Raw genomic sequence first — 14,925 nt, 5'->3', positions numbered from 1 at the left:
TACTTTTAAATCACCTCTGCTTCTGAGATTCCCTGTGTTACTGCTCCGGCCGAAGAGGCAGAAGAGCAGTCACGGGCTCCGGCAGAAAACACGGCAGAGCCCATCACGTTCTACCCGGTCAGAAGAACTTAGGTGAGTCATGTAAGGCTTTGGGCCTGGGAGGGGGCATGGGGGATGAGCAGAATTAAATCCCACCTGCCTCCACCATTGTGTCAATCTCGAATAATAAAACCACGTTATTGTCATAAATACTATAAACCCCAAGTTCCATAGGGCCCCCTCCTAGCTATGGTTTAAAATAGTCTGTCAAATCTACACAAAACCCAACAGAAATAAAAGGGAAGGGTCATCCTCTAGGAACCCATCTCCCCAACCTTCACTAGGTTTCCAACCGGCAGAATTCAAGCGCCGGGTCATTTCTCTATTCTTATTACTAGTCTGCCGGGGCCTCCCGCGGGTGACAAAGCTGTGCTGGGCTGTCGGGCACCTCCGTGTGGTCTTCTGTGAACAGGCTGGCTTTTTATAGCGCCCGCTCATCGAGGCACCTGGATGGTGATGCAACAGCTCAGCCTCACCTTTGCCTGGGGAGAGACTCCTGTGCCATAGCTCTTCTGCGTCTCCTTTTCCGTGCCTTTATTCCTCTTGCACACGAGGAGCTCACTGTTGGCACCGGGGAGTAAATATTACTCAAGGAAACGTTGTTTTTGGACGCCTTGCCTCCCCAGCTCTAGGAGCAGCCCTCTGATAAGTCTTACACTGAAACAAAGCAGGATACGGATTCATGATCTAAGGAAGCAGGGAATGGCGGCGGACAACGGCGCCCACGGTAGGGGTCCTGGGGTCCAGGTACGGCCGGGGTCCGAAGCGGCAGAGGCACCTGCCATCAGAGGCGTGGCTTTCGACTACAGGTCTGAGACTAGGACTGGGAAAGAATCGAAGGGCATTAACTACATCTGTAACAGGCTCTGTGAGCCTGAGATTAGGGTGGAATTAGGCCATTAGGATGGCCTTTGGGAAAGGAAGCTCTCTGGGAATCAGGAAGCGAATGGCAGCAGCTACGAGGAAGGGGTTGGAAAATGGGGAGGGAAGTCCGGATCCTGCTATTAGGGGGATCCCAGGTTCCAGTTGATTTGGACTCCTGAGTGTCACTTTGTGAGAGAAACAACTGACCATGGGGATCAAGAATGGCGTAAGAAGGGAAAAAGAAAAGTCCTGCCTAAATTCTGACGGGTGTTCCTAAGCTCCTGCATTTCTCAGTGAACGTATAATACAAACAGCCTCTATTTAAGGCCGACTCTACTACAGAAGTGGCAGAATGAAGAAATCTAGCTGACAAGAAGTAAGCAGTGCCCAAAGGGCAGTCATTAGATTCTAGCCAGAAGGTGAAGAGTGAGCTTGGAGAAAGTGACTACACACGGCCATCCTAACCAGATCTCTTTGACATCAAGAGATGAAAGGAGGAAATGGTCGCCGACTAGGGTAGCCTTTCCAGAGAAAATAATACATTGCACTCCGTGGGCACTCACACTCTGGCAAATGGCATCAGATACATGGGCTCCATTTTAATCTGAGACAACCCATTTATTGAACACCCATGATAAGCTTGAGCACTGGACGCACACTGTACGTATACGTAATCCCAATGTAGTAATCCCGATTAACTGTACAGACTAGGTGTTCACATTCTTTTCAAAGAAGAAAAAGACTTGGGGAGGCCAAGTAAACTGTTCAGTGATATGAACTAGTAACTAAACTAGAAAATGGTGGAGCTAGAATTTGAACTCATGAGAGATAGGAAACTGAGTTCTAGAAGGAAAGAGAACATGGAGGGCAGCTCTCTCTGCAAAGAAAACAAGACATGGGCAATGTACAGATATCTAGATAAAAACTTCTTTCTCTCTCTCTTTAATCCTGGAGAGTCTGAACTCGAAGTCACAACCTTAGAGCATTGGCCAGGGGTCAAAACTTCTGAGACTTGGCAAGAAATATGATGTAGCCTCCAAGAAAGACTCAGAAATAGCACACCTCAAGAGGCTAAAAGCATCTAAAGGGCAAGATCTTTGCTTTATCTTATGCTACTTAGCCGTGTCCTGCCTCACAGACAGGACCAAGCAAGAGCCGGTAAAAGAGATGCTGAAACCATGTGTACGTGAGAAAAGAAGCTTCCTTTGGTTCTGTCTCCATTTTGAGGAGGCAACATTTTATGTTACCATGGCTTATCGGGCAATTGAACTGAGCCAGGCAAGCATGAAGCCAGGTTTCCCATTCTCTTTTAAGAATAGAATAAGAAGAACTATATTAAAAGCGCACCAGGCGGGGTTGAAAAAGTCATCAATAATTCCCTGACATGAAACAAAGTGAATAATCCAAAGATACGGTAGGCACTCCTATATACCTTATGATTTTCCACCTATTTCTAACTGTCCACTATAGAGAAGTGCCATATTGGGCAGACGGACTCACTCATGTTTTTTTGTGCCCCTTCTCCGCAGTTACACTGTAAGATCAGTGTGGAACAGAACCGTATCTTAAATTCTTTTGTAATCAGAGACTGATCCTGAATCAGAGACTTGATTGTTTACTGACAAAAGCATCTCTAACAGAAACATTTGTCAAATAGCGACAAGCTGCATCTCCTTTCTGTACATTGAAAAAGGAAGAAAGCACGGTCTTCAGAGAACACCATCTCTAGGAAAGAAATGGTGCTCCATGGCCTCAGCCCCTTTCAGTGCTTCAGAGACCACCTTTTTCTCAAAAGACACAGATCTAGCAGTGAGGCCCCTCACGGCGGCCTTCTCCAGGCGCTGGGGAAACAACACTCTGAACACCAGCCCCCTTGCTTCGGTTCCCGCCCCCGGTCCGGCCTTTACCTTCCACAGGGTCGGTTCGCAGTCTACTGCAGAGACTCATCACACCTCCATAGTGGGTGTTGATCTGGTCGATTGCATCCGTGGAACGCAGCTCCATGAGCTTCCTTAGGTCCATTACGGTGCAGCCGAAGTCCCCTTCGTGGCTCTCGACCATTGAGTTAGCCGGCAAGGCACGTTCTGTTGGGTTCGTCATTTTGCCCGCTGTTACCAAGCCCCTCGACCAGAGAAAATGTGGAGTTTCTCTTCAACTGATCAGGAACTCCTGCCTTTCGGCCTCGCGTCTTCTTCCTTCTTGCTTCTCTGGGAGCCCAGCTAGGAAAGAGATGGACTAGATCCTGTGCAACAGGCCTCGGAGGCACAGTCTCTAGCCCAGATCCTTTTTTGTGTATGAAGCTTGGCAGCGAGAGGAAGAAGAGGATGGGGGAACTGAGTGGAAACCGGACCACGTGTCACGCTGATTGGTGTCCCCAGGTAGTGACGGAAGTGCTTGTCCAGGGTAGGTAGGTTCCTAGCTTAGACCAACTTGCCCAGATGGAGGTGTAAACAGGATGTGCATGTTACCATGGAGGCCACCTTAGCAACAACCAGCAACTGCAGTGGTAGAGAGGCGGCAGGAGGAGGAGGAGGAAGAGGAGGGCTCCCTGGATACCGCTGACAACTGGATCTCTGGAATAAAGATTCAGACAGACAAAAACGATTAGAGCGGCCACGAGGATCCAGCATCTGCGAGGGCAAGGGGGACTCATTCTAGCCCAAGGGTTTAGGTGACAGTTGATGCCTGAGCCGAACCCATCGCCAAGGCCTGAGCTGAGCGGATGGACTCAGGAGGGGCCTGTTCCTCCCTAGGAGGCCCCCGCAGCCTGTAAACTCCCACGTAGAGAAGTAATTTCAGATACTACCCCGGCCTGCCATCACACCGCTCTCAAGCCAAGGGACACCAATCCGGCAGCTTCAGAAACTAACGGCTCTCACGCTCTCCCTGTCTAGTCACTTGAGGGCCCCACCACGAAATCCTTTCATCTGACCTGGCCTCTAACTGGGGACAAGAGGTCAGAAGAGGAGTCCAGACCACAGTGATCAGCAGGGTGGCCTGCCACTCTGCGGCCCGCACCCCTGAGCCCTGCACCTGCCCCCAACACACTCAGTTACAGACCAGGAGGGCAACCTGATAGATGATGCCCGCGTCCTCTGGAGCCCCTCAGAATACCCAGCTTCCAGCCGGACAGAAATCCCGCAGCCCGCTGCTGCTGCTGTCCGCCGGTCAGGTCCTAGGTTCAGGTCTTGGAGCTAAGCCCCACCCCTCCAAAAAGCTGCCCCTCTCTCCAGAAGGGGAAAGTAAAATACTCTGGCAGTTGGCCATACAGGGTGGAGCCTTTTTACATTAAGGGGACAGAAGGACCTCCGAGGAGAAGGAAGAGAGTTTGAAGTTAAACGTGAGTGTTGAAGTTACTCGGCTGGCAGGGATAAGACAGCAATCAATTCGGATAGAGCCCAGGGCCACAGCAAGGTCAGCAGGAGAGCAGTGTCAGCCCGTGTGTGGGTGAGCACCAGATGGTCTCAGATCAGCATTTCTCTCCTCAGGCAGGTGCTCCCCCTCTGACTAGGGGGAGGGGCACAGCTAGGTGCAGGTGAGGACAGAAAGGGCTGAAGGTGGCAAGGCTCATCCCCGCGCTGTTCTTAGCTTTAGAGAGCAGCTCCTGCCTGTCACGTGGGACCACTGCCACACACCAGCCACCAATTTGTTGGTTTATTTTTTTGAGAGAGAGAGTGAGCAAGTGAGCATGGGGGAGGGGTAGAGGGCGAGAGACTCTTAAGCAGATCCCGTACTCAGCGTGGAGCCAGATACGGGGCTTGATCCCACAACCCTCAGACCATGATCCAAGCTGATCAAGAGTCAGACGCCTAACTGACTGAGCCGCCCAGGCGCCCCCACATCATTTTAATGCGAAAGGGCTCAAAAAATGTGAAGGGGCTCTTTCTTTCTTTCTTTTTTCTTTTTTTTTTTTTTAAGATTTTATCCATTTATTTGTCAGAGAGAGAGTAAGAGCGCAAACAGGTGGAGTAGCATGCAGAGGGAGAAGCAGGAGAAGCACCCTTCGCCTCCTCCTTTTCCCGGAGATTTTTGAGCGACTCTGACCTACAGAGGGTTAAGCGAGCAGGGGTTTGTTTTGTTGTTGCTAAAGTTTTTCAAATATCATACTGCCTTTCTTTTTCTTCTTTCTTTTCTCTGCCTTTCTTTTTCGATGTCGTCCAGGCGCCTGGGGAATCGAGGCCCGGAAGGAACCTGAGGCCCCGCATCAAACTCCCTTCGTCCCAACTGGCACAGGGACAGGTGGGCTACCACAGAATGCCCCTCCAGTTCTCCTTCCCGCCTCAGCCTGGAAGCAGTGGGGAAGACTGTAGCCGTAAGAAGCCCATCTTTTTTTTTTTTTTTAAAGATTTTATTTACTTATTCGACAGAGATAGAGACAGCCAGCGAGAGAGGGAACACAAGCAGGGGGAGTGGGAGAGGAAGAAGCAGGCTCATAGCAGAAGAGCCTGATGTGGGGCTCGATCCCATAACGCCGGGATCACGCCCTGAGCCGAAGGCAGACGCTTAACTGCTGTGCCACCCAAGCGCCCCTAAGAAGCCTATCTTGACCCTTAAGTAGAACTCCTTAACCTTTCAAGAGGATGTTGAGAACCGTGCTGATGGAGTGCTAAACTGGAAATCAGATTTTACTTTTTTTCTACTTAATTTTTTTTTCTATGTTGCTTGAGGGCAAAGGTCTGCACTTGTCTTGTTCACTGCTTTGTCCCCAGGGCCTGAAGAGAGCCCACACACGGTGGGCAACCAGTTAATCTGCTGTTGTTGCGGAATAACTGGTAGCAGATTCAGAACCAGATTGACCACCTTCCCAGGCTCCCTTTGGGCAAGTCACTTGTCCTTCTTAGGGCTCAGTTCCTCCCGCCTTTACCTCGGGGGGGAAAAATCAGCCCCACCTCTTCACAACATCCTCGGAAAATGATAAAAGACAGGAATGAGAGCTAGAAATAGTGCTTGAAAGTCTTAGATGAAAGATGTCCAGTGTCCAGCAGGTCTGCTCGCAAGTGATGGGAGAAGGCTTACTTTGATCTTAAGGAACTTTGGGTATCTAGCCCTTTAAGCAGAAGGCCCATAAGCTCCATGTGCCCCTCCATCTTTCCTTGCCGGAGGGAACTCCCAGCCCTCAAAAAGAATGGAAAATTCCAAGGCAGCTTCATTAGCAATAACCATTAGCTAAGCTATGACCGTTGGTAAAACCACTAGGCTAGGCAGCCTTCGATTTCTAAAAAAGAAGAAGGGACCGTCTGAGCCAGAATTCCTTACTTTGAACCTCTCCTTGAGATATGAAAGAGGAGAAATTTTTCACTTACGTGGGCAACCAATGAGAAAAGGACACTTATGATTAGAACACAGAGGGCGTGTGGAGAAGAACGAGGTCTGTCTGTCTCAGCTTTGCTCTAGAGACATACAGAGGAGGGCAGCTGCTGGCACAGAGTCAAAGCGGGCCGTGTCAGCGGGGGCCCCAGGTTGAGGTGGGATCTCTATGAACATTCTTCTGGAATTCGGAGGCGTTGCAGGCACCCATACTTCTCTCTGAGCTCTTAGAATGTGAGCTCTCTGCAACTGCCGTGCCTGCCTAGCCCCTATCCTTATTAGGCAACTGGCAAAGAATAATCTGTAAGTGCTCACACCGCCTCAGCCTCAGCCTCAGACGCAACGCTCAGACGCCTGGGAGGTACCACCTCTTGTCAGGTCAGGATTAGTCATTCAGCCCGGGGCATTCTGGGTAAGGTATGTTCTCACTCCCAGTTTCTAGCATTGTGCCAGCTTAAAGGCTGATAGGATGCAAGAGCAAACCCTCCCATCGCTTCCTTCAGGGGCAAGAAATCGTATTACTTTCCATGATCACTGAATCATTTCAGTGTTTTTCTTCCTAAAGTCCTGTCACATCTGTTCTATAATTTGTAATGACCTGTGAAAGCACCGTCATGTTCTAGGTAGGACAGCTGGGACCCCCTTACCTTACAGATGAAGACACTGAGGTCCAACAAGATAAGACATGATTTGGTCTTTGGCAAGTCAGCATCCTTGGCTGGCTGGCGCTCTTTTTAGTGACACCTTACTCCTTCCCTTGAGTCTGGACCTCCTTGTTTTCTTTTTTCTTTTTTTTTTTTTTAAGATTTTATTTATTTATTTGACAGAGAGACAGCCAGTGAGAGAGGGAACACAGCAGGGGAGTGGGAGAGGAAGAAGCAGGCTCCCAGCGGAGGAGCCCGAGGTGGGACTCGATCCCGGAATGCCGGGATCACGCCCTGAGCCGAAGGCAGCCGCTTAACGACTGCGCCACCCAGGCGCCCCGAGGACCTCCTCGTTTTCTGACAAACATCTAAGAGGTCCTTCAAAAGGTAGCATCTCTGGAGGACAGAAAACACCCATTTCCACTTAGAGGAAATGCTGACTCTTCCTCCTGCTCGCTCTTGTTCAGAATCAACTACATTACATCATGGGCTGAAGCAGACCCTCTCCCGCTCCCACACCCACCTGAGAAGCAAGCCAGCCCACACTTCCCGGTAACGCAGTCCGCAGCGAGGCTTGCTAGCAAGTTCTAAAACAGGGAGCTGCCAGAGACAAGAACCTCATGCCCTAAGCCACCAAACCATAAAGGATAGTCGGACACTCTGTTTCCTCCAATTTTGTCCAAGGAATCCCTCACTCTTGGAAACTTTCCCAGCGCTGAGGAAGAGATACATCCCCAGACTACGAGGAGAAAGGGTAGCTCCCGTGTAGGGGACAGAGTGGGGTCTTTTGAGGCTCTGAAAGGAAGCCACCCCCTGAATCTCCCCTGCCAAAGGCTCCTATTGAATCTGGCACGATGCATGGGAAATGAAGTATGAATGGAAACAGGAGAAAGGAAATGGGAGGGGCCAGGGGCTAGGGAATCGGGCTGGTTCAGCACTGCAGCCGGACCTGCCTGGAATAATAAGGGCTACACTCAACTCTGGCCTCCAGGCTGCAAGCGGGGGCGCTCAGTAGAGCGGGCTCTGGTGCCCTGCCCTGCCCTGGCGTGTGCCCTTGACCAGGCTGAGAGCCTCTGCTCGGGAGCGAGGGGGTAGCGCTCAGAGATGCTCTGGCTGGAGCGCCAGCATCACTGCCATGCAGGACGTGAGGGGCGAAGGAGGGAAGACTTCGAAGGGGGTGCGGGGGCAAGGCCAATCCCACCGTAGATGGCACCAAACTGAAATATGAAACCTGCCCCAGCACCCCTCCTCCCCCGGCCCCATAACCTGTTCCCTTCTCTCTGATCCGGAGGCTCCCTCTGGCAAGTGAGGCTCTGTTTTCCTCTCTATCTGCAGGAACAGGGAGGGGATGGCATGGGGGGTTGGAAGGGAGGGAAATAATATTAGCTGAGCGCATACAACGAGCCAGGTACCACAGTAGGCACTTGGTGTGGGAATGAGGGAGAAGCCACATGCGCGGGCGCGGGCGTTACATAGTGCCTGGCATGGCGGCCGACACGCGGCAGCTCTTACCATCGTTGCGTATGTTGCTTCACCGAGTCCTCACGGCAGCCCCGTAGGGAGGGCACCGCCATGTTATGGCAGGGAAATAGAGCTTCAGAGAGCCAGGATTTGTGCCCCAGTCTGAATCCAACCCACCCTGCCTCAAGGACAGGACAATCCTGTGACACAAAGGGAAAAAAAAGCTATGGCTTTGCTTCCGAAAGCCTGATGAGAACGCCCACATAAACCTTTCTGTCCCTTGGCCAAGAGCCAGGCCTAAAGGCTCTGAAACAGGGCAGGGAAACACCTCCTCAGTGGTGATTTGAGACACAGAGATCCTGCTCTAGCTTCCGTTTCTCCTGTCTCCAGCAGGGGCACTTCCTGGGCCATCACCCACCGTTTCCGAAGCTTTACTTCTCCTGTCAGGCACTCCTAGGCTTCGGAGCGGGCCATGCCCTGTCAAGAAATCTAGCAAGCCCTTGAACATGGCGGGCTGCCTGGTGTGAGACAGCCCTGGCCGGCTCCTCTCTCTGAAGGTCTAAACCCTACACAGAGGCTTTTCTGCTCCCTCCTCATTACAGGCCCCTCATTTCCATGACCCGGATCCTAGCCCACTCTTGCCAGCTCTCGCCACTCAGGTCTGGCAGCCCATCCCCATCACGGTCCCCGACTCTTCCTTCCCTCCCCATGCCTGCCCTGCCCTGTTGTTGCTCTAATGCCCGCTGGCTTGCAGAAGCAGACCTGAACACACACCCTCCTTCAGTCTTCCAAGGCCCTTTGGAGGCCTGTGGGAAGAAGGCCAGAGGCAGAGTATGTTGGCTAAAGTTCAGGTGGTAGGCGTCACCCCTGCCATCATCTCCCCAAAGCCAGGCCCATGCCAGGAAGCCAAGTGAGGATGAGGGCACCAAAACCAGGCTTCCGCACGGACCACAGGATGGCACAATGTGGCCTGTGGTCCTGGTCCAGGCCCTGGAACCTGATGCTGATTCTCAGCCAGCTCCTAGGACTTGGGTTCTAGATGATACTCCCTTCCTGAAGAGAGAACCTCACTTCCTGGTTAGGAGGCAGTACACGTGAGGCTGTCTCACTGACCCTTCTCCTCCCTGTCTGCCACGCTGAGCAAGTCTTCAATTCCACAGTAGAAATCTAGTGCTAGAATCAAAGCCATCTTTCTGGAGAAAAGGTGTCACCCTCCACCCCTGAGCCTCAGGGATCTAGAATTCTTCCTTCTTCTCCAGAGTCAGCTGGTACTTCTAAGTTAAGACTACATCTATGCACACCCTGGACCGTCCTCTACTCCTAGGTGCATCTCCCAAAGAAATGATCATGCAAGTTCAGCAGGGGGCACGCGTAAGGATGTTCACTGGAACATTACGGGCGGTGACAGCAACCTGAAATCCCCTGTCCAGGGATGGGCAGGCAGAGTATGTGTGCTAGATAACAGCGGTTATTATGCAACAGTTAGAAACACAGATGAGATGTATACACAACGATACCGGTGATGTTAGAAACAGCGTGGGGGCGGGGCAGAGTGCTTTAATAGCTTCTACACAAATTAAAAACACGATCTAAAGTGATGCTATGCATTTTAAGGGATGTATTTAAACAAAAAGATATATATGAGCCCATCAGAATGCTGCTAATGGGTGGAGAAGGGGATAGATGTGGGACATGGGGTAACAGGGTGCAAAGGGCCTTGCGTGGCCCAGTGATACAAAGGGCCATGAACCAGTGGTATGGTCAGCCCCCTTACTCTGCATCTGAGAGCCAAACAAATAAAAACAAAACATCCCATGATCCTGAAAACCTGCAGTCCTGGAGGGGCTGTCCTGTCTAAAATACGCTATGGCAATGATGACCATTATTGGCTCGGGCCTGATGCCTTTAGGGGGCAGGGGAAGGGAGGGCCCATCGAGAGCACAGACTATCTCTACACAATGATACCAGGAATTGACCCAAGGTTGGTAGCTTGTCCCTAATCATCTGGCTTGCTGAGATTCAGCTCACGTCAGAGACCCCAGGAACCACCAAGATGAAGCCAGGAAGCTTCCCAGCATGGGTCAGGATGCTAAAGCAGAATGGGCCTGAGAGGGCAGTGTGCCCCCTCTGGCTTTATCCTAAAATAGCATCAGTATATCAAGATGAAAAAGGGCAGTCCCTCAGGCTCAGAGTCACGGGGAATGTACCCTCTTCCGCACAATCTGAGTCATACTGGCTTGGGTCACCTCTGCGGCGGCCTGTGACCCCAGGGGTGTGCGGGAGTGTCCACAGCAAGCTAGAGCTTAAAAAAATGTGGAGGATGGAACCATAACACTGACCATTTCCTTCAGCTGATTACGGAGGACAAGAGCCGATTTCAGGCGGGAGGGACAGGGCCACTCAGAAGGTCTGCTGTCTAACGAAAGGGGTGCTGGCAGCCTCCCCCAGTCCCTCCCACCTGTTCGTGGGAAATGCTCAGGATATGGGTTTGCAAGGGTATCTGCTTCTCACACCCAAGTAGGGAGCAGCTCCTCAGAACTGGGACAGCACACAGACCTTGGGCAGTAACATGCAAATGTCCAGTACGTGTACTCTCTCGGACAATATACATTGCCTTTCTTGGGGTTGCTTTCTGTGGTCTTTCCACATTTTGGATGTGGTTCCAAGGGAACAAAGGGGCTTTTTAGCAGCTGGATTGGATCTTGTGTTATTTTTAGAAACAAATTTCAGCAGAGTCACGCCAGGCTGGTGGAGAGGGAGAGGAGGGTCAGTCTCCCTTGGCTACTGGAGCAGGATCTCCGAGCTCCGAGGCCTCAGGTGCGGGTGGAGTCCTCAAACGGGAGGGGGAAGCCCCTGGCCTGGGACTGAGAAGGCCACAGCTCGTCCACCAGGAGGGAGTGCTGCGGGCAGCTGCCCTGCCACCAGAGCCCAGTAGCAGAGGTAGCGAAGTACTATTTCCCATGTGACCTGGACAGTAGGCAGGGTACCACACACTGGCCATTGCGCCTCCACGACAGTCCCATCACTACCCCCCTCCACCCCATGGCAGTCTCCCCTGTACAGAGCATAAGAACCCCCCTCTCCCCCCAGCCCTCCTCTCAACCCACCCATTTCCAGCAAGTCTCAGGCAGACGAGCATGGACTCCAGGCTGAGAAGAGGGCGGGCACCAGGAAAGGGGGCTGGGGGCACTCCCTGATCACATGTCACCCCATCAGCCCAGTTTCGCCCTTCCTTGTTGACAGACTGTACGAACAGCAGCCACCACGTCAGCCCTGGGCTTTAGAAAGTGGACTGGCCGTTCTCCCCTGCACTTGCAGCCTACCTCAGAATAGTGATTCTCGAGCTCAGGCAAGCATCAGGGTACCCGGGAGGGCTGAGTATCACCTAGGGCTGGGCCCCACTGCTGCCCCAGACCTTCGGATTGGAGGCGGCGGGGAGTGAGGCCAGGCCTGGGAATATGCATTTCGAACACGCCCCCTCGCAAGGGTGCTGCCACTGCCAGTCTAGGGCCCACACCTTGAGGACACTGCAGAGGTGACGAAGCATGTCTTCAAACAAGGTCGCAAGCACCTCCCACAAAACCAGGTGAATGCACTTTGTGGGCCTCGAAGAGGGGCCCAGTTCGGACAGCGTTCTGGGACCTAGGCTGATCTTGGAGGCACGGGAGGGGCTTGTCACAAAGCTCCTGCTTTTCCTTCTCCCAGGGTGCCCATCTCTGCTTCCATTCATCTCAGGGCACCCCCTTTTACCTGGAGAGACCTGCCATTCTCCCCAGGAAAGCCCCTCTCCTGTGAGTCCTGGAGCAAACCAGACACGAGAGGACCTCCCGAAACTTGCAACAGGAGCCAAGGTTTATTCGGAAAGTTGAAACAGGCTACCCCGTGAGCTTCAGAGAACACCCAGGCCTCTCCTGGGTTCAGGTGGAGCTAAGCACCCTCTGTGCCCCTGGCTCCTACAGCCCACAGCAGGAGATGCGAGACGGAGGGGGCCGCACGCAGGTCATGGGAAACTTGCAAACCCAAGACGCCCACCACTTGCTTTGGGCTCCCCCAGGTTTCCGGCTGCTGGCCCATCTGGACCCCAGGCTGCCCTCCCCGCCACCCCCGCCCCCGCAGCCCCTCAGGGGCGCCTGCCCGCTGCTCTGAGGCCCAGGGGCCAGTGCGGCTGGGGGAGAAGCAGCTGTTTTCCTGTCGGGGTGACAGGCTGCTATAAACACCCGCTCCAGGTTGCTATGGCAAAGCGAGTGTGCAGCCTGGCTACAGGGAAGCTATTTATGTGCCTGTAATGGCAGAGTGGTCTGTTTTTTATTATTTTACTTTTAAAGCTTTCCTTTCCCAACCCCCTAATACAGCTTAAGAAAAAAAAAAAAAAAAGAACCACCACAACTTTCTCAGGAACAGAAAGAGTATAGCTGGAAGACAGAGCTTAGGACTCGGTCCAGGAAAGGGAAAGCTGAAGTGAAGAATGGGGTTTGTTCCTTCCCAGCAGGGAATGTGTGCCTTCTTGCTCATACAGGCCTGTGCCTCAGCTCCTCACGGAGAAAGGCCAAACTCCGTGTCCTCTCACCTCTGCACCACTTATAATATTAACAGGAGACAAAGCCACTTTGTCTTCTACCTTCCTGTCAAAGGCAGGCTCCAGCCAGCAGCATTCCTCACACCCCCCTCCTGCCCCCTGCCATCAGCCCCCATTGGCTGCCAATGTCATCAGGGAGCGGACACGGAGGATTCCACCAGGAGTCATGGAGAGAGAGCCCCAAGCGTCCCCCTGGCTGGAGGTCTGCCAGGATGGATCTCTAGAGGGACACGTGTTTCTCCACGTGCACGGAGAACTTTCATCCATGTCTCACCCTTCGGGGAGCTCTGGGGTGAAGGGGTATCCTGCACGAAGATGGAAGGTTTTAGTCAGGGTGGCAAGGGCCCCTGGCTGGTACCAAGGAGCTGGCACTCGAGGCCCAGCTACTGAAGGATGATCAGAAGTAAGGCTGTTTCCTCCTTGGACACACATGTCTTCAAGGCCCCAGGCACATGGGAAAGGAGGCAGGGAGTGATCAGAGATTAGCCGCTGGCCAGGGGCTCTGTGGCCTTCTGTCTTCTCCATTCGTCCAACCCAAAATAAAGTAACAAAAAAGTAATGGGCTGTGGGTCATAGGCAGCCCAAGAAGGGCAAGAGAGGGGAAGGAACTAGCCCATGTGGTAATCACACACACACACACACACGCACACGCACACGCACACGCACACGCACTCCAAGCCAAAAATGTGTACCAACTTTGACAAACATGCTACAGGCTGACAATCACTAAATGACATTTAAGTAAGAGAGAGTCACCTTCCAGAAACAGCTGGCAGGAGCACGAAAGATGCTACAGGATTTTATCATCCCTCTTTCTCCACTTTATTCCAGTTCCTTTTGGATTCGGTATATCCTTAGGAGGAGAAAACAAAAAACAAAAACAAAAAACAAACCCTACTGATGATGGGCATGTGAGATAAAATAAAGTTAGGGCAGTATTAAGAAGAGCAAATCCCACAAACTATTCCAGTTCTTTCCATCTCAGATTATAACTGAATGTTTCCAGATGCCACCGTAACTCTGAGAGGGTAATAAGGAAAACAAGCCCAGGAGAGCAGAGAGGGCAGGAAAAGGGGGAAGCTGCTGCTTTTCCATCAGGAAAGCACCCTTGGCTGCCCCAGGAGAGGTCAAAGTCCTAACTGCCAGCCCTGGTTAGCTAACAAAGTCTTGCTGGGAAAATCAGAACTTGGGACAGAAATCAGTCTTGGCAGCACCTTGGGGTCAAAAGAGCAGAGCAATCATGGTTTCTAAGCCTGTCAAACCAACTGCCATCAACGTTCCATTGTCCCTGTAGGGTTAAGAAGGGAGGAGGGAGGAGGTGAGGAAAGGGTCCATTACGGGGCACTGCCCCGGACAGTTGAGAGGAGGCTGATGGATATGCTGGTGTCCCAAACACCAGTGTTTCTATTCTTAAGTCTCAGGGTATTCACTCAAGCTGAGTGGCCATTACTTAGGGATACATAAGAAGACAAAGAGAAGCAGACATGCCCCAGAAACCCCAAGGTAGAGGAAGCTTCCAAAAATCATGGGCCTAGAAAGAACATCTATTCAAAAAAGCCCAGATCCATGGTGATGGACGCAGAGCCCATCGTTGACAGAGAGGGCAGGCAAAGAGGTGACTCGGCCTCAGCTGGTCATTGTCGATGGAAGAGGAGAGAAAGCGGAGAGTACTGTGTCTTCTTCTTCCAAGTGAGCAGAAAGGTGGTCTCACCTCTCCATCCCAGCCCCTGTGCCAGTTCCTGACCTCGCGTGGACTTAAGGAACAAACCACGCTCCCCTGCTCCAGTGGGCTCCCATTTCCAAGGGAAGGAGAAGCATGGAAGTCCCAGAAGGGGACCCAATCTCCAGAGAGAATTGGTTACCTGTAAGTCCCAAGAACCACTCCCTCACCACTTGTCCCATCTCCCCCTCCTCCCTCTTGGGGTCCTGGTAGACTGGATAGATTGGCACCTCTCTCTTTTTCTCCAGGACACA

The 14,925-nt window shown here is 52.3% G+C and overlaps 1 protein-coding gene across 4 annotated transcripts in view; it reads right to left on the bottom strand.

Moving 5' to 3' along the window:
• Positions 1-14,925, bottom strand: part of ATP2B4 (ATPase plasma membrane Ca2+ transporting 4) — a 98,174-nt gene that overhangs the window by 51,515 nt on the left and 31,734 nt on the right. For 3 of the 4 annotated variants that reach the window (XR_566951.2, XM_040636487.1, XM_008685146.2), the window contains exon 2: positions 2,871-3,536. Coding sequence is in view for 3 of the 4 variants with exons in the window: in XM_040636487.1 (XP_040492421.1) it covers positions 2,871-3,063 (193 nt within the window). In the remaining variant the exon portion in view is untranslated. Of the gene's footprint in view, positions 1-2,870; positions 3,537-13,707; positions 13,805-14,925 lie in introns of all 4 variants that reach the window. The other variant, XM_040636486.1, reaches the window with a different exon arrangement.

Source organism: Ursus maritimus, unplaced genomic scaffold, assembly GCF_017311325.1.
Source record: "Ursus maritimus isolate PB19 unplaced genomic scaffold, ASM1731132v1 scaffold_2, whole genome shotgun sequence".
NCBI lineage: Eukaryota > Metazoa > Chordata > Mammalia > Carnivora > Ursidae > Ursus > Ursus maritimus.
Note: the sequence above shows the minus strand (reverse complement) of the source record. Positions and strands in the feature narration are given on the sequence as shown.